This window comes from Pieris napi, chromosome 14 (genome assembly GCF_905475465.1).
Source record: "Pieris napi chromosome 14, ilPieNapi1.2, whole genome shotgun sequence".
Taxonomy (NCBI): Eukaryota; Metazoa; Arthropoda; class Insecta; order Lepidoptera; family Pieridae; genus Pieris; species Pieris napi.
Genome location: NC_062247.1, coordinates 2,730,816 through 2,750,414, shown reverse-complemented (window position 1 = coordinate 2,750,414; position 19,599 = coordinate 2,730,816). Strand labels below are relative to the sequence as shown.

Below are 19,599 nucleotides of genomic sequence, written 5' to 3'. Positions count from 1 at the left end.
TCTTGTTAATAAGGCTGAGTCCTAACAATTATAATAAGTATTTTTTTTTTCAAAATCAAAGTACGTTTATTCAATTTAGATGCGTCTTAGCGCATGTCAAAAACGTTTGCCAAATTAGCGAAAGATCAAGACTACGCCATCCGTTCGCAAAACTACCAGGAGGCCTTTTTCGGAGAAGAACGGGCAAGAAACTCAGCAAGTTTTACTCTACATTAAATTTATTCAAAGGAAAATGTCATAAACCACAACACACATAAATACCCGCTGAATCATACTACACATAGACAGAACAAGAGAACAGGCGCCAATAAGGGATAGAACCATGACTCTTTAGTAAAACAAACATTTAATTTTATAATTTTGATACCAAAAGCGTTCATACGAGTACGTTAGAACCAAGCGGAATAATCGACACGCGTAATAAACCGGGTTTTTTGTAAGGGACCCGCAGTAAACTTTATTAGATTATCGCCGACATTTCAAAAGATGATTTATTGACAGGGTTTGATGAATTTCCCGTCAATGCAAGTCCGCATCAATACGCGCTTTATATTTCCACAATTTTTATCGCTTTTGATTGGATATGTTTTCAGTGAATAAGTGATGGTACCTAAGAGTGGCGTGGCATGCGATTTTTTATGCGATGTTCATATGGAACATGAATTCTATATTTTTTAATGTTGAGAAAATCGGCTTATTCCCTAAAAATCGATGACGTGTCAAGTACAGGCAGTTAACGAAAAATGTTCAGTGAAAAATTCAGAATCGTAAGACCTAAAAGGCTAGTGTTACATGTTAATATTTTGGGTTTAAGAATACCTTCATTTCTCATAAGAATTGCATACATATTTCACTTACTGAGAAACTGTATTTAAAACTAAGATTAAAAATTAGAAATTAGAGCGCACAGATGTAGGTACATATATAAAATAACAAAACAAAACAGCAACAAAAATGTGGGTAGACATAATAAACTTGATCAACCAAGCAAAACACAGATGTTCGAATTTGATTTTTTACTGGATGTGACATTGATTTTTATTATTTATCATAACACTATTTTATTTTTAGTTTTAATAGTTCAATATGGCGTTGGTGATTCCTGGGGTTTCAGTTAAATTTATTTTAAAAGTATGCGGTATTTTTAGGCTTTTTAATGTGCTCTCTTTAAAAATACCTTTACTTTAGTTCGAAACATTGTCTAAAAATACTAACCGCGAAGCTATTTTTAAATCCCCTTTTTTGCCAATCCCAAATTATTTGCTATTGAAAATATTGTGTGGTAATCTATTTCGCTATTTGTAAGGGTTCCGAAGTTTGTAGGTAATTGTGTAATTAATCGGATTTTTTAAACTAGTTAGATAGTTTGTCACCACCGAACTTGCTGGAAGGCTCCTTAAAAAAATACCATTGTCTCTTATCTTAAATAGCGTTTGTATATCTCAAAACAGTCGTAGGAAGAAAGTTCCATAGTCTAACAATATCTATTATTTCCTTTAATGGAGCTTAAAGCTACGGCATATACTTAAAAAATAAAGCTTCTTTATGCGTCTGCAGTCAAATTGAGCTAAATTTTACTATTCCCAACAATATTGTAAAATGTAAGCTTCCTTAATAATAATTTAGAGTCACCATTTATCCCGATATAAACCCGTGACCCGAACGAAATCCCAGTTAAGCTTAACCAAAGCTTAATTTAACTTTGTTAAATAACTATATCACCACCTTCACGCTATTGTATCTGACTAAGTTTAATTTAACGGTTATAGTTTTCATATGTTAAACGTTCTTAGAAAGATGTATTTTTATAATCTCTTTAATAATGCAGTTTAGCCAGGCATCGAATCCAAGACACTAGAATGAATACATCGGTAAAAATGGCATATTAAATACGTGAACTATTGTAAACATAAAGACTTGGTTTCAAAGGAAATGTTTATTATTCGCACCACTGAAGCTTGCAGGTGTGTTTGAAATCCACACCAGACTACCTGACTAGTAACAGACCTAGTAAAGAGAAATATTATTTTAAGCAATATACAGGGTGGCCAAAAAGTCGTGGATCAAACGCAAATAGGGTGCATAGTTGTTTGTAGGAAACAAAATATTTTACAGTAAAATATGCTCAAAATTCCTGACTCTGACCATAATACTTAATCTGCACCGTCTAATCAAATTCCTACGTAACTCTCCAGCCATCTGTCCAATCTTTTGAATCTAGTCCGATTCACACAGTACTGGTCACAGATAGGTAAATAATCTATCATAAGTCCGAATCGTTGTTGTTTTTTCGTCCTAGAAAGATATTAGAGCGACTCATGGCCATGTGTAATACCTTTTCATATACCATATTAAATGCGCCAAAACTTGTAATACAGGGTCACTTTTCGGTAGAGTAATTTTTTTTCACAGTGGGGTCCGAATTAAACAAAAAGTTTTGATTTGAAAAAAAATTATATCGTATAACTTAATATTATCTTCAATACACTCAATAAACAAATATAAATAGTATGTCTAACGCAAGAACTCATCAGTACCAATCTAGTGGATATTATGAAAAAGATACAGGATGTAGATTTTTTCGAATTTTAAGAAGAATTAGTAAAAAAAAGTAAATTTTCATATAAAAACCAAAATAAATCATAACTCTGCAGGGGTTGACCTTAGAGACCTCCCGTAGAACAGCGGCAAAAAATCCGCTGATGACCTCATCTATCCCCTATTTGCGTTTGATCCACGACTTTTTGGCCACCCTGTATATAAAAAAATGTGTATGTGCGTATTAAAATTTACTTTCGTTATTACTATATTAAAATTGAAAAATACTTAAATACGTATAAAGCAAACAGCTTTTACGTTTTAAATTTCAGGAATATTTTTGGAATTTTTATTATTCGCAAAAAGTTGTTTGAACTCGTTAGATTTACTCTTTGATTATTAGAATTTTATGAAAAAGTCTTATAAATAGAAAGCTTAAAATAGAATTTGCTTTCAAATCAGTAATTAACAAACCTGACGTAAAATTAGCTGGCTATATTTATCTATAATTATTAATCCACCATCAATTTACAAATTTAAGTATACATAGTCAATTTCAACTTCAAAAGTGATTCAAGTAGTTTTTATATTAATTATATTAATCTACACCTCAAAAACGTGCCCCAGCCTTTATAATAAAGACGTATTCATACAGTTTTCAAAGCGAATTCAAAAGTGCGTCCGCTTTGAATTCGCTCGTATTTCGTATCAAACGAATGTAGGACGCGCAGGCTTTTGTGTTAAATTAACCAGATCTGTGTCCATTCCGCGCCGGACACCGAGTTAGTAAACAAATGACGCGAAACGCATAGGATTTAGCTGTTTTTTACACTACAATGGAATCCGGAATAAAGCATCGTTGATTTCAGATGTTTCTAGTTTTATCTCTAAATGTCTGTTGAGGGATTTTACACTGAAAGTATTCCTTTGATTTAGTTGGGTCTTTCGATATTTGGACTTTATATAACGTCTTTGTATAAATAAAATAAAAAAATCAGTGGTGCTACAACCTCTTTAGGTCAAGACCTAAAGAGGTTGTAGCAAGGCCAAGGCCTTAGATTTCTGAATCTGTTTCATAATCATTTTTAAACCTAATAGGCAAGTCGATCAGCCTACAGTGCCTGACACACGCCGTCGACTTTTTGGGTCTAAGACATGTCGGTTTCCTCACGATGTTTTCCTTCACCGTTTGAGCGAATATTAAATGAGCACATAGAAATAAAGTCCATTGGTGCACAGCCGGGGGTCGAACCTACGACCTCAGGTAAGAGAGTCGCACGCTGAAGCTACTAGGCCAACACTGCTCCTTTGTATAAATAATGATGGCTAGTATTAAAATATTTAGTTTAGGCTATATACGTAGTTCTCTAACAAATATCCTAATGGTCTAAGATCCCGCTATACAACGACCTTCACCGAGATGCTTATTTAATGAAACTTATTTTATATATAATTTAATATGTCAATAAATATAATCCATATGGGTTGCCTAGCAAATTTCAGTCCAGAGTATTTTTAATTAATTAAAAAAAAAAATATTTTTTTAAACATTTCACCGGTATGATTATTAGATAAATTCTATACCAATCGAAAGTATGAAGCCCATAGAATATGCAAAAGTTAGGTTGTTTTTAATCAATTAATTATTTATGTGTATATTTTTTATGTGACACTAAAGTATATATACATCTTTAGTATAAAAGAAGGTTATAGTGATACATATATAATACTACCCTGATTAAAAATATTGATTGAAAAAAGTTCAAAAAATTTACTACATGCTAATTATAAAAAAAATTTTTTTTTTTTAATATTAATTAAACATACTCTGGACTGAAATTTGCTAGGCAACCCATATGGATTATATTTATTGACATATTAAATTAAATATAAAATAAGTTTCATTAAATAAGCATCTCGGTGAAGGTCGTTGTATAGCGGGATCTTATACTATAAATTAAACTTTAATTTGCAAGCTGTTTAATCCGGGAAGTTAATAAATTAGTAAGCCGAGGGTGTCTTAAGCTCAAATGTCTATAATATTTGTAGTGTTTATATAGGTTAGTTAATTTTATATATTATAAAAGATTAATTGATATCATCTTTTATTTATATAATTACTCAGCTGAATTCTGACGATCGGCCCAGAGATCAAGGGTATATAAAAAACTGATCGATTTATTAACATCCGCATAAATAGAATTCAGATAAGATCAATTATTTTTGTATTTGTATTAGATAAAGTAATATAGCAGTTTTGGCCTCAGCGTGCAACTCTATCCCTGAGGTCGTAGGTTCGATCACGGTGGACCAATGGACTTTCTTTATAGAATTTAATGTGCGCATTAACATTCGCTCGAACCTTGCCTTAGACCCTAAAAGTCGGCGGAGTATGTCAGGCGCAGGAGGCTGATCACCTACTTGCCTATTAGATCGAAATATGATCCTGATACAGGTACATAAATGGGAGGATGGATCTGAAAAGGTTGTAGCGCCAGTTATGTAACCTAATATTATTTAAGTAACATATATATATATTAGTCTATAAATAGAAGCGTTAACCGAATGTTAGCAATCATCACACACTTGAAGCCAAAATGAGCCTTTTGAATGAGTTTTTCCCCCACTCATAAATTGCAAATTAACATTCTCGTTTCCGATAATGTCCAATAACATAAGTGTCATTTAGATTTGTGAACTCTTCAATAAGTCAAGTTAGTTTTTTGTTAATCCAGCGTCGCAACCCCATTACCCCTAATTTTATGTTAGTTATAAGCTCTTATATATTAAAACCAGTTAGATACCCAGTTGTAAACAAAGAGTTTCATTTTAAATACATTTGGACATCCCTCAACCGCCACCGAACTTAACTGACCACTGATTTTTTTTATTTTATTTATTGTATTGTCATCATTTCTACCTTCAACGATTGATCTCGACTATCTGAAGTGAGATTTGGTGTAATGTTTCGGCACATAAGTAGGGCAGTATACAATTTTAGAGTCGATTTTCTTCTAGTACCAATAAGCGCGTAGACTTCATCGCAGCGGCACCGCAACACAATGTTCTAGTGGTCTTACGTATACGTACAGAGTGGCTCCATAAAAGTAACGGCTAGCCAGTTATTCAATATGCATATTTTAAAAGTAATTCTCAAGTTTACGAGGCGTGGAAAGGTTCATTGAAGACAAAATTTACGATTACCATTAAAAATTCGTAACAGCTTGCTGTGATCGGACCGCGACCATTACCCGCTCGTAAACAGTGAAATAAACATGAAACCAACGTTTATATTATATAAAATATGAGAAGGGAACAAAGGATTTTCAGAAAGATAAAGATTTTTTTAAAGAACTGGAATTATGTTTACGACATGTTGGAAATTAGGGAATTACAGTGTTTGTTTCCAACAGTAAATTCTGGATATATATAACTTTATACCGCATTTTATTAAACCTTTCATAAATAATGAATATATAGATAGACAGGCAAACATATAGCATCTGACCAACCAATGTTTTAGCTTCTACGAGTGTAGTTCAATTGACACCGTTACATTTATTTATTTATACTAGCAGTCTCGGCCAAGCGTAGCCGTGGCTAAGGTTTTTGTTATATTATATAGTAGTAAACTATTCCAGGGAAACGGTAGGAGAACACCAGTCATGGGGAGCACCATGCTTTTTTGGTGGTTATGCCATATTGTAGCTTATGTGAAACGTTGGTACTTTCAACACAGCGCCATCTGTTAGAATTGTGACTATCAAATAAAAAACAAATAATTGCAATAAAATAATATTGCGGGTATAAATTGAGATGTAAGCTATCCTATCTTTTAAGTTAGATCAAATTACAGACGGTGTGCAAATTTGATTGAAATCGGTTCAGTAGTTTAGGAGTCCATAGCGTATAAAGAACGTGACGCGTAATTTATATATATTAAGATATACCGTTCATATATATTACAATATATTTATTTGTCACCGCTGATATAAAAAACCATAGAATTCTTCGGATTTTTCAAATATGTATGGCTAAAATGATTTGGTATTTTTCTCGCCTTGACTCTTTAACAAATCTTGCCGAGGTCTTCTCACAAGTAGTTTTTTTTCTATACCTTTAATAAAATGATGTAAATAGTATTTATTCATACCGTCGTAAATTGTCGTGATATTTGTTGCAGTTATTATATCGTAGGTGGTTGCTAGCCAGAGTCCCAGTAGTGAAATTTATTCATGGTTGTAATAAAATCTGTCGTGCGACAGTGCGGATGAGGGTGACGATTTTTGAACTCATAATATGAGGTTAAATTTGGTGAGGTGGATTAATTCGTATAAATAAACCTTCGGTTATTAAGTTAACAAAATATTTTTTTTGTCTTCTATAAATATTTATATTATTATGTATTTGCTTTGATTGAGATCGGTAGTTTTTTTTAAAGTTTATTTTGGTTTATTTATTATTTATTTGGATTGGTTGGTGATTGGTGGTAATGAAAATTTAATTTAATGTCTTCAATGTATAAATAAAACTACTTACTAAATATAACGTGACACTCAAGTCGAGATATTAAATTGAAATTGTTAAATAATTGTTTAAAGAATACCAGTAAAGCTACAAGTCGCTCTTGGCCTTATAACAGTTTATTTAATAATGTTTCTTTATAGGCAAGTACGGACGCGCCATCAATTGTAGGATATTAGATATGCTGGAGACTTCACAATATTTTTCTTAATGTAATTAATGTATATATAATAAAATAAAATAAATAAATCAACCGTTTTAGGTCTGTGCCTCAGATTTCTGTATCTGTTTCATAATCATTTGTCAATAATAGGCAAGTACGTGATCAGCCTCCTGCGCCTGGCACATGCCATCGACTTTTTGTATCTATCGCAAGCCGGTTTTCCTATGTTTTACTTCACCGTTCGAGCGAATGTTAAATGCACACATAGAAATAACTCCATTGGTGCACACCCGGGAATCGAACCTACGACCCCAGGGATGAAAGTAGCACGCTGAAGCCACTAGGCCAACACTGGCCAAAAATGCATATAATAATATAATATAGTCGGAATAAGTGTTGTAATGCAATTCAAATATCAATACCCAGCCGGCGACCAGGTTAATTCCTTTTTGAAATTTAGCCCCAGATACAACTTGGCAACGGTCTGGATAATAAATAAAGGAGTAAATATTCTCTGGGAGATGCACAATGCTTTTACGAGTTTATTTTGAAAATTGCTACAAAGAATATGCTTGTGAAAGGACGAGTTTCTCTGTAAAGCTATGTTTTATGATAGTGTAAAAAATTAAGAGGTTAGGAGAATTTCATGTATGTCATATAAATTTCCACCTCCCTCGTTACGGTTGTATGTTAACCGAAGGTGATTCGATGCTAGGATGCAATGTTTGAGTGATGATTTAGAAAAAGGTATAGGTAAAATAATGAAATATAGATTCAAATGTTTATATGCCAGAAAATGACGTATGGCGAGTGTTCAGAGAGGTACGAAATACTATCTGTATCACCTCGACGCCGTTCTACAATTGAGCGTTTCTTTTTAAGGTAGTTTATGCCGCACACCACAACTATGTGGAACCTAAGCTACCTACTGAAGTATTTCCGAACCAATTCGAGGTTATCGTCCTACAATAAAAGAGCGTACCAATACTTAAAAGTGTCAATAGGCAGCGGTATCGTATGGTGAGCCTCCTGCGCATTTGCTTCCTGTTACATAAAAAAATTACGGGACTTTAAACAAAGAAAATTCATAATACCATGACAAGTAAAAAATCAGTTTTCAGTAAATATACATACTATAACTTATTTTCTAATGCAAACACAAGGAATTACCTCAACAAGGAAGGAAACTGGAAGGGCGAAAGCTATTATTGGTGTATTGGCGTACACACAAATATTTACTACCAGTTTCCTATATCATTGGGTCGCTAAAAATCATAATATTACAACGAAGAATTTAAAATCAGAAGTCATCATCTAACAATAAGGATGACAACGATAGGATTATTGGCGTCTCACTTTTTCAAACATTGCAGGTCGTCAGATATTAATATGTTTATCTCAGAAAGATGTATTAAATTCTCAGCATCTCGTAGTAAACTCAGTCGCGTAGAAGCTCGTAGCGCTACGTGCCTCTACGAGAGCAAATCTTACGCTTATGAGGTTCTTATCATAATATGTATTAAATCATATTGAGACGAAAACAAATGTATTAAAAGTGATGTGATTGTAACTTGAAAAAATTTGCCTATAAAAAGAAGGGTGCTAATAATTATTATAGATGAAATATTGAAAAATAGTTAATCAAATATTAGCCCGCTTAGTTACGAAACCTTTTAAACATTTAATAATAGATCACGCTATTTTATATAATAATATTACCATTATTAATATATTTTTTAATTATGGTATTTTTATTGTCTTAATACTGGGAGATATGATTGTGCCTATACAGTATTTATGATAAATAAGATAAAAAAATATTAATTATATTTTTTACAATACTACTTAAGATAATTAAAATTCCATTAAAACACTCAAAGTTTTATAATATTTGTGGCACTAAATTTGTGAATTCTAGTTTCACATTTTCACCTTACTTTACGACTGTATTCCTTGTGAATACTTTTATTTTTGACAAACCACAGTGTATATAAATAACTTAAAATATTTTTTTTATTTTGTCCACAGTAAGGTCATGCGCCGGTCGTGGCATATGCGCGCATGGGCGTGCACGTGATTGTCAGTGTAAAAATGGCCCGCGACGTTGGGCTGTTTCTTTTGCTGTGTCTAGTGCGTTGTGACACTAAGACTGTATTGCAGGACAAACTAGGTAAGTGACTTAGTGGCATTATCAAATTTCGTATTTACAGTTTTAATTCATTGAAGATTGCTTATTATTGACCAAAATACACATTCGAATGAATAATTCTTGAACAAAGTTACTGAGTCGTGACAAAATAAGCTACTTACCGATGAAAGGTTATGTTTGGTTCTTTACGTTCACTATAGCTTTTACAGCCAATTATGCAACAATTCACCATGACTGACGCTTTAAATACACCACCCATATAAGGATAAAGTCTTAAAATATGGGTTTGACTTGGGTTTCACAGATTTATCAGTAAGCGGTGAAAACTTGTTTACCACCAAGGGCTCGGTGGTAAACAAATAAAACCCGATACGCAAATAGAGACAGAAAAACTGATACTCTGTTTCGCTCGCACTTAAGTATTTCACGTTAATGCCTTCTCTCTTTAGTTATTATTGTTATTTTAGAAGCTCATCTAGTTCTATACTCTATCTACGTTTAGTTATCTTGTTTAAACGTTTTTATAATCTGAGCTTTAAGCTTTCATAAAATGCACATGTTTGTCGATCAGAAAACTCAACTATATTTCATTACGTAAAGCAAAAGGCAGATTGTTGCACTTTACGAACAAATTTTTGTTATTAATGACCAAGATACGTTTAAAAGTTTCAAGTCAGGAATATTTAGATGCACATATTCTGCAATAGCGTCGAAACTCCAAAGCCTCAGATTATTTAGAAGCAAATTTAGCATATTTTAGCATAAGCCAAACGTTCTGGACCCAGAAATTTCGTGCACAAGGAGTTCATACGTTAGTTAACTTGTAAAATATGTTACGTTCAAACATAAAGACGAGACTTTAATGGACATGCAATCTAAGGCGGAAATTTTATACCATTTTCAATTATTTATATCTGAAATCGACCTCAAAGACATTCTGCAGTCGTTGGAATCCTTTTTATATATATTTTTCAATTACACAAAGGCTTGATTTGTGTATTTACTCTCGAAAAGATGTCGAAGTTGCTTTATTAAGACGTTCTTCTTTTCGTTTACCTACTATATTCAGAAATGAAATCTAATATTTGGCTATTAATAGTATTAATGATTTTTGGTTAAATGTACAACAGCAAAAATATTTAAAAACTTACCTCAATTGATGTTTAAAGTAAAAAATTAAATAACTATTACTGAATTAAATTACTATTACCAAATTAATATGACTGAATAGTTAAAAACTAAAAGGCTAGCTGAACGTAAACAAAATATATGATTCCATAAAAGCCTGTTTGTATATTTGACAACACGGCCAAAACAAAGCGGTTATGAATAATAACTCTATAATCCATGCTTTGTACATCGTGACAGCTGCTTTTCATTTATCAAATTTATGTCTTTCCGGGGAATTTTGAGTTGAAAGAAAAATATTCGTCCAGATTTTGTACGGCGTTCAGTGTAGACTTTTACGAAAATGTATGGCTTATTATTTAACCATGAGTTTTTAAACACAATATTTGTATATAATGTACTTCTGTTATTATACCAGTTATGTTGGTTGCCGCACGAGGTCTAAAAAAACTGAGTTCTATATAAACCATTTTAATTAAAATAAAACTTATATTTTAATTACAAATTGTAGCAGCTCGATTGGTTTCTTACATTTCTATATTACTAGTTGACCCGGCAAACGTTGTTTTGCCATGTACATTATTTCTAGAAAACCTTTTTTTAGTTCAATAAAAATAACTGTCTACAATAATAAAAAAATTAGGGTTGATCGTAGAAGGGTGAAAATTGAGGATTGTATGTATTTTTGTATGTTGTATCATAAAAAAATAGAAATTAAAAATTTTGTCTAAAAAATAAAAAAATAATTCAGGAGTGGACTACTCCTAACATTTAGGGGGATGAAAAATAGATGCTGGCCGATTCTCATAGATACCGGATAAGCACAAAAAATTTCATCAAAATCGGTCAAGCCGTTTCGGATATATTAGATGGGATTATTCTAAGTGGGTATTTTATGCAAAAGTGTCCCACGACCTTCATGACACCGAGTTTGTACAATTTCACACCGTGGATCCACTAGTACTTATGGCTACACATAACATAATATATGATTTTGTATTATGGTCCTTGAAATTACGTATTGGTTTTTTGTAACGGGTTAAGGTTATTAAAAAGCCGGCAACGCACTCCTGAGGTCCCTGGTATTGAGTGTCCATGAGCGGCGGTATAACTTAACATCAGATGGGACGCCCTCTGTTCTATAAAAAAGGATGAGTTTCGAATCCCAGTTGTGCGTCATCATATTTTACCCGTTTAATATTGTAACTTTTCAGCCATAAAAAATGGTCGAAGAAACGCATACAGTTGCGTATGCCTATATATTTTATTGTCGTGTAAACATAATACATAACAATAAAAATACACTATACTAAAAATACATTATACTAAAAATACTTTTAGCAAAACTATAGAAAAGTTAAAAGTTAAGAATATGGCGTGCGACGTCGTGAAATATAGAAGTAAATGTTGAGTCTTCGTTCCGCTCGTAAAAACATTTAAATTGTAATTCAAGTTTGAAAAAAATTTCACTGTTTACGCCATGATCCAATAAATAACTGTATTCACGTACATATATTTTGTGCAATACGGAGCTGAGTAGAGGCTTGTAATAGTTATTTCGTCACATTTGACAACAAAAAATACTCTGTGTTGCAACCACGGGTGGTTTTGGCATCGGATTTCTGTGTCTGTTTCTTGTTTTTTACTAAGGTAAGTAGGTGATAACATTCAGTCTTTTGGGTCGGTTTACTTACATTGTTTTCTACATTGAATATCCATAGTTGCACTCGAACTAAACTACCTCAAGGATGATCACCATATACATTTTCATAAAACTCTCAAATATCTGAAATAAAAATAGCATGTATACGACTAATCAGGATTACATTAAGTGCCTCCAACGGGGTGAAGGTCTCCTCCAAATTCTTCCATTTGTCTCTCATCCTGGCCACCATTTTCCAAACCTTCCCCGCTATCCCTTTCATTCCACCACCACTAGATCTCAAAAACATTACATAGCATAAAAAATAATAAAATAACAGCATACCTTATTTTCTTGTACCCTAGTAGACGCCATCTGCCGTTACTCATAATGTTAATGTGTTTATCAATACAATGATCGTAAAAATTTAATATTCCTAAACGACGTACACCTGATGCCTCTATACGAGTATATAATGTAATGAAATTGTAAATGGCCGTTGTATATACCTAAAAGATATTAAAAGTATAAAAGTTGTCCAGGGGATGAAGTGGAGAACGACGGATGAAACGTTGTCATCCATTTGATTGTCATTGGCCCTACTGCATCGCTAAACCAACACTCGTTCACGATACGTCATGATGCGTTATGATAAAGTCAACGTCAAAGTCAAAAATCATTTATTCATATAGGTAACACAATGTACACTTATGAACGTCAAAAATGAAATATACATTAAATGCTTCTAATTTTACATTTACTGCCAGTTCTCAAATCAAGGGCGTAGAACGGAAGAGAAGAACTGGCAATAAACTCACCGCCACTCTTTTTAATATATGTTTTTTTTAAATATACGTATCGTATACGTTGTGATACGTCATGGTACGTCATGATACGTCGTGCTACGTTATGATACGTCGTGCTACGTTATGATACGTCATATAACGTCCGTTTGTTCAACCACAACACACGATTACATCTTTCGTTTGTAATTTTACATTTTCACTAGTCTCTTCGCGATCCACGACCATACTATATTGGGATTGATATTTTAGGGCACAAGTGCGCGCAGTGTCTGTATTCCATAAACCCCGATCGATCGATCTTGCTTTGTGCATCATTGTAAATAGATACTTATTAATATTAAAGGTCAATACTTTTAAGTAAATATTATTTTTACTACGTTGTAAAGAAGTTAATGCAAATTCTACAATTGTTTTGTCAATTTAAAATGTACTATGTGATTTCGTTCCTATTATATTTTTATATTTTTATTTGTGCAATAACTTTATACAATAAAAAACGTAACCTATTGGTTGTAAACATTTATTAAAAAAATCATAACAATATCTCTTTTACAAGAATATTATTAAGCTCGCTTCTAATGACGCTTCGTATTGCTATTTAACTTTTTTGCTTAATATTACGCGCTTGTAGTGTCTTAAGTTTTTAAGATTGTTTTTATGTTAAAATGCATATTTTTAATCAATTTTATCTATATTTATTAGTATAATTGTTGTTTGTTATATAATTTAAGTCAGCAGACGGAGTGCAAATGGTAATTAATAAATAGTTATTTATATTAATAATAGTCTGTACGACCGGTGATTCCTAGAAAAATTTGGAATACATTTAGTATTTACATTTCAAGAATATCAACTGGGGCGTGCTTCGTATAAGTCTGTAGATGTGATAAATCTTTGGATTTTTGAATAAAGCAAATATATTGTTCATCTATAAGCAAACAAAGGAAAATTTTAAAGACTGTGTATTGAAAATTCGGTGAATGAAAATTACAAAAAGGCAGTATTGTTGTGGTATTCCAAGCGAGCGATCAAAGCGATATTGAGTGATATTCCGCGGGTCGTTCGCTTTTAAACTAAATTTTTTGAAGCCTAAAATTTGAATAATAGTTTACCTTAGTGAATACATTCTGCTCCAAGTTTTCAATGGACTTTCTTTTTATGTGCGCATTTAATATTCGCTCGAACCCAAAAAGTCGACGGTGTGTCAGGCACAGGAGGCTGATCACTTACTTGCCTATTAGATTGAAAAATGATCATGAAACAGATTCATAATTCTGAGGCCCAGACCTAAAGAGGTTGTAGCGCCACTGATGTTATACTCAAAAAAGATTTGTGGTATTAGAGGAGGCTTTCATTGCAAAAGAGGGTTTTCATACATAAATTAAGATATTATACTAAGAAACTATTTTTTAATTACAAGAAATACAAATCTTTTTATATATTGTTAAAATATTTTACTATTATAAATATTTAAATGTTCCGTACCAGCAAGTACTCGTACTGTGAAGTAAGACACTGTGAAGAAAAAATTGGTAAAGCGTAAAACTATAATGAGTCAAAATATCATGACTTGCATTATTCATTTAATCGACTTTAAAAACCCCAAAAGATTTCAAAAACAATTGAAATGCGTTATGTACGTACATTTATATCTTAATTAAATACGGAAGTCGTTGAAATTCACTATAAGTGTTGTGACCTAAGTGAATACGAAAAACAAATTCCAGAAAAAGTATATTAGTGGGATGTTTAACTAAGGAGTCGTGACGTCATCATTATTCCAGCGGCGCATCACAAACGAGAGATTGGCGGCGCTCCAAGACGCGCATTAGACCCCTGTGGTGCCCAAACCCGACATTAATAAGCCTAATTAACATACTATACTCTTTGCTTTACAATGTAACATAACTTTGTAAGCAATAGGTGCCTTACGAACGGAACTCCTTTATTTGTTCGGATAAATAATATATTTTCCCTCCTTTAGTACACGGTTAACTTCTGCTTATCTATTCTTAAAACTTCGTTACAGATAAAAACAATCGGTGGTCTGTAAAGTCGGTTTACTGACGATAGTTGAACGTCACAACGTCACGAATCGCTCACTCAAGTAGGAGAGACAGATGTCGAACGCTGAAGAGCGCGGAGTCCGATTGTGCCTCTCTGTCCCTTCACGCTCTCGCTTACACTTCAAGCCTTAAATGGAACGCCTCAGAGCGAGGTAACGCCGCATGAGTCATGTTTTTTCGTGCGTGCAGCCGGCTCCATCGAATTATAAGACGTTATCACGTTAAAAATAATTGAATACAAAAAACTATGTACTTCTTATATGTAAATTAATCCTGTAATAAAATCCCGTCATATGTTATTTCAAAATATATAATACTACGTAGAATAAAGTGCATTTCTGCTATTAAGTTCTAATGGAAAATAAATTTCATTATTACCTATGTTAGCTTTTGCTTCATTATAAACATCAATGCATTCGGAATAATGATTGTATAGCGTGATCATTAACTATTCTACTTTATCTAACGTTGCTTCATACGTACTGCGCGACAAACGCGAATAAAACGCTCATTATTGTGTATCTCGATTTCTAAAGAGCCGTAGTTGATTGAAGTAGGAGGTATGATATTGTTCAGTTTATATAGTAAAATTTAAAATAATCCTATACATAACGATTCAATAAAGCGTTACTATTATTTGTTTCTGATTAATATTATTTGCTTTTACCATATTCTTTGATTACACTAGAATAAGGAGCTTTTATTGGGTATATACACGCGTGGTTTTCAATTTCTTGTAGTTTTTGCGATCTCGTTTAAGAAAACATTACTCAATATTCCTCAAGAAAGACAGTCTATGTGCGAAATTAGTAAATAGCATTCATATAGACATTAGACATGGTTGGGGTCTTTATGTAAGGATAGGTACTTTTTTTTCATATATGTAACTGAATATGCCTTTAAAAGTAGTACAACGCACGTACTACTAAGAGAAACTAAGCGCACATTTGATACAATGGTATTTAACCTCAATTTGTTGAAAATACGAATGTTCTACCATTTAAAACAAAACTGATTACTTCGGAAAACACCGACGCTTGTAGCGAAATCTCTGTAAGCACGTTCCCACAGTAAATTCAAACCCACAGTAACAGTTACGTAAATAAAGAAGAATCGCTAAAATCTCAGCGGCCCGTGTGAAACGCCTTAATAAAGTTCTTTTTAACGTAATAAATGCGGTGAGGCAATAGTTTTTCCATTTAATCGTATTAACAAAGATCGGTATCAGTTAATAGATTTAGTGAATTAATTTGAAGTCATTGTTAGGTATACGTGTCTATTAAATATGTGTAAGTATTCTTTATTATGGAAGAATTTTATTTTCATTATACTTAAGCTTTGGGGTTGGCTAGGAAGAGGTTCTGTGTTGTTCTGAGTTCTTAGGTTTTGTGTTGTAAATAAGGTGTTTATTATTATTAAGCTCCCACGAATTTCGTTGCGCCTTAAAATGTTTTTGTCTACCTTTTTCACAACATATAGTACATATCGCTATGCTTTTCCGTATTCAAAACCTAAGTACTTATTTTTGAATTTTATTTTATTTTTTACCAATTTTTCTCTCCATAAAAACCTTTATCAGAGTTCAAGGAATAAATAAAAAAAAAACTCTCGAATGGCTTGCCGTCTTCGAACTTTACATTTAGCAACATATTTTGCGATTCGTTTTTATTTACATAGATTCACTGTATTATTACACACGGTTGAGTGGTTTACTTGATTCTATAACAATATTTAAAATTTATCAAGAGAGTACCTATGTAAGAACAATGTTTTTTTTTTTATGTAATAGGAGGCAAACGGGCAGGAGGCTCACCTGATGTTAAGTGATACCGCCGCCCATGGATACTCACAATGCCAGAAGGCTCGCAAGTGCGTTGCCGGCCTTTTAAGAATTGGTACGCTCTTTTCTTGGAGGACCCTAAGTCGAATTGGTTCGGAAATACTTATGTGGGCAGCTGGTTCCACATAGTGGTGGTGCGCGGCAAAAACTGCCTTAGAAAACGCTCTTAGTTTACTTTAAAACAAACGCATACGCATTACGTATTTAGAATGTCTGAAGACTGGTAAAAAGTTAAGTTATGCCTCGTGTTTTCACCCGCTGCTAAGACAACGCGCATTTTGTTGGCTTTTCTAAGTAAAAAGCTTACTTCTACTCCGGATTCTCTCTTTCTAAAAAAAATTAGATAATATGCAGCCTTATTTGCCCTATTATATATAAAAAAATACTCGAATAATCTAATCATTGCTACAAACAAAGCGACTTTGTTTATTGTAACTAATACAAAAACTTTAATTTATTCTATTTCTGAAAATTTAACAAAAGTTATATATAGTTCGACTATTTCCGTTAAGCCCGCGTTGTAAAGTTTCGAACTAGTTGAACTTCTGTTCAGGACAGAATTTTAAAATCGAACAGTTGCCCAAAAGTAGGGGGTTTATAGGTATATATTGGAATAAACGCTTTTGTAATGTGAATATTGTCTTCAGAAGATCAAGGTGACTTCATTGTATGGGTTAAAACTACCTTAATGTTGTTCAAATGTGTCCAAAAAATTATTAAGCACATAAAATACACCTGAGTAAGCAAAAAAGAGGGAAAAATTCAAAGGAATTGTAAAACTCTTTCTTGGTTTCCAGGTGCGTTTTATATGTTAGCACAAGTATACGTGATTTAATACAAATGAATGTTGAGTATGGACTGTATAATTGGTTAAACAAAGTGTTTATTATTCTAATTCTTTATGTTATACAAAATTCTTTGTTTGTTTTTCTGGCTCGCATATTATTATATTATCACTATAACAACTCCGATCGAAGCACTTATTTTAAACGATATTCATTTTTCTTACATCCTCTTTGACGATATTTGCAGCACGCATTCTGTCAATGTTATGTCAAACGCCATAAGGTTACATCAAAAAGTTCGAATTGTATGGTGGTTAAGTATTCTTAAATTTTCTAATTTTCCACTCAATTTTTTTCTTTTTTTCTTTTATAAGAACCTTCTCCTGACAATTACAAACACAACAAAAAAAACTTAGACAAATCGGTCAAGCCGTTTTTATGTTATGTCGTGACAACGGAAAACGGGTTTCATTTTTATATATATATAGATAAAACTAGCAGACTCGGCCAAGCTTTGCTGTGGCTAAAGTTTTTGTTATATTACATAGTAGTAAACTATTCAAAGGAAACGGTAGGAGAACACCAGTCATGGGGACCCATGGGGACCATGTTTTTTTGGTGGTTATGCCATTAAATTGTAGCTTATGTGAAACGTTGGTACTTTCAACACAGCGCCATCTGTTAGAATTGTGACTGACAAATTATAAACAAATAATTTGCAATAAAATAATATTGCGAGTATAAATTTCCGGTATGCAAATTTGATTGAAATCGGTTAAGTAGTTTAGGAGTCCATAGCGAACAAACAACGTGAGACGTAATTTATATATATTAAGATTTTAGTGAAACTCACACGACTGTACCAGTGCATACTTACAAGTCTATGCAACATTAAGCACAAAAATAATTGAATAGAATTGATGATTTGTTATGAATAAAATAAATACTATGTAATCTTTAATTGACACCAAACAATTCCCACTACGTTCGATTGTCACGTTGATTCGCACTCAAGAACATTCACAAAATTGGGATAGAGGAAATGGGGGCAGAGATGCGTGACGTCACAAAACATCCCTATATTGCATTCTTCACATAATACTGAACGGAAATTGATCGGATTTCAAAAGGGTCCACCATTAGTTTTTGCCTGATTGGAGAGAGCTTTGAAATGTTAAGTGAAGTGAACGTTTGGAGGCTATTTTCATTTTTTGATTTTCCCAATTCCGCTTCATTTGTTATTTTTAGAGAAAATCTCGATATATAAAAAGAGTATAGTAGTAATTATCCACTATTACAAGCCTATAATCATGGCCTCATATTGCATCCAGTTGTTTGATAATTTTCAGTTTTATCGACACTTTTAGAGTTTTGTCTGACACAAGTCAATTTTTGATTTTAAAATGTGCCGACTTTCTCACAATGTTTTCCTTCACCGTAAGAGCAGGTGTTAGTTGCGTAGACAGACGAATAAAAAACAGAAAGGCTAGTTTAAAAGCCGGCAACGCACTTGCGAGCCTTTTGGCAATGTGAGTGTCCAATTAACATCAGATGAGCCTCCTGCCCGTTTGCCTCCTATTACATATAAAAAGTGCATTGGTCAACAGCCGGGCAGGTACCTACGACCTCAGGGAGTCACTGAACCCAGCGGAAGGATGATATAAATGATAGTTTATTGAGAAATATTAATAAAATTAAAAAGGATATGGTCTTCAAAAAATTTATACTATCCAAGAAACATACCATATATGTAGTCTAGAGAATTGCATACTTGAGACTTCTTACCCAAGACAAAAAGGCAAATTCACCCCTAAATATAATTTATTCACGTACAAATAAAATTCAATAGAATATTCGCTTCAGGTTTGCCAAGCAAATAAGACAGTGCGGTCGCCAAGAGCCGAAGAATCCTAGAAAAGATTCGTTCGGAATCAAATCTGGCCGGTTGGATGTCAGCC

At 33.0% G+C, this 19,599-nt stretch overlaps 1 protein-coding gene across 1 annotated transcript in view; it reads left to right on the top strand.

The window, feature by feature from the left end:
* The window catches only part of LOC125055860 (nephrin), a 434,287-nt gene that overhangs the window by 55,138 nt on the left and 359,550 nt on the right, over positions 1 to 19,599 (top strand). The window contains exon 2 of the mRNA XM_047658511.1: positions 9,254 to 9,395. Within this exon, the coding sequence (XP_047514467.1) occupies positions 9,287 to 9,395 (109 nt within the window). The 5' untranslated portion in view covers positions 9,254 to 9,286. The remainder of the gene's footprint in view (positions 1 to 9,253; positions 9,396 to 19,599) is intronic.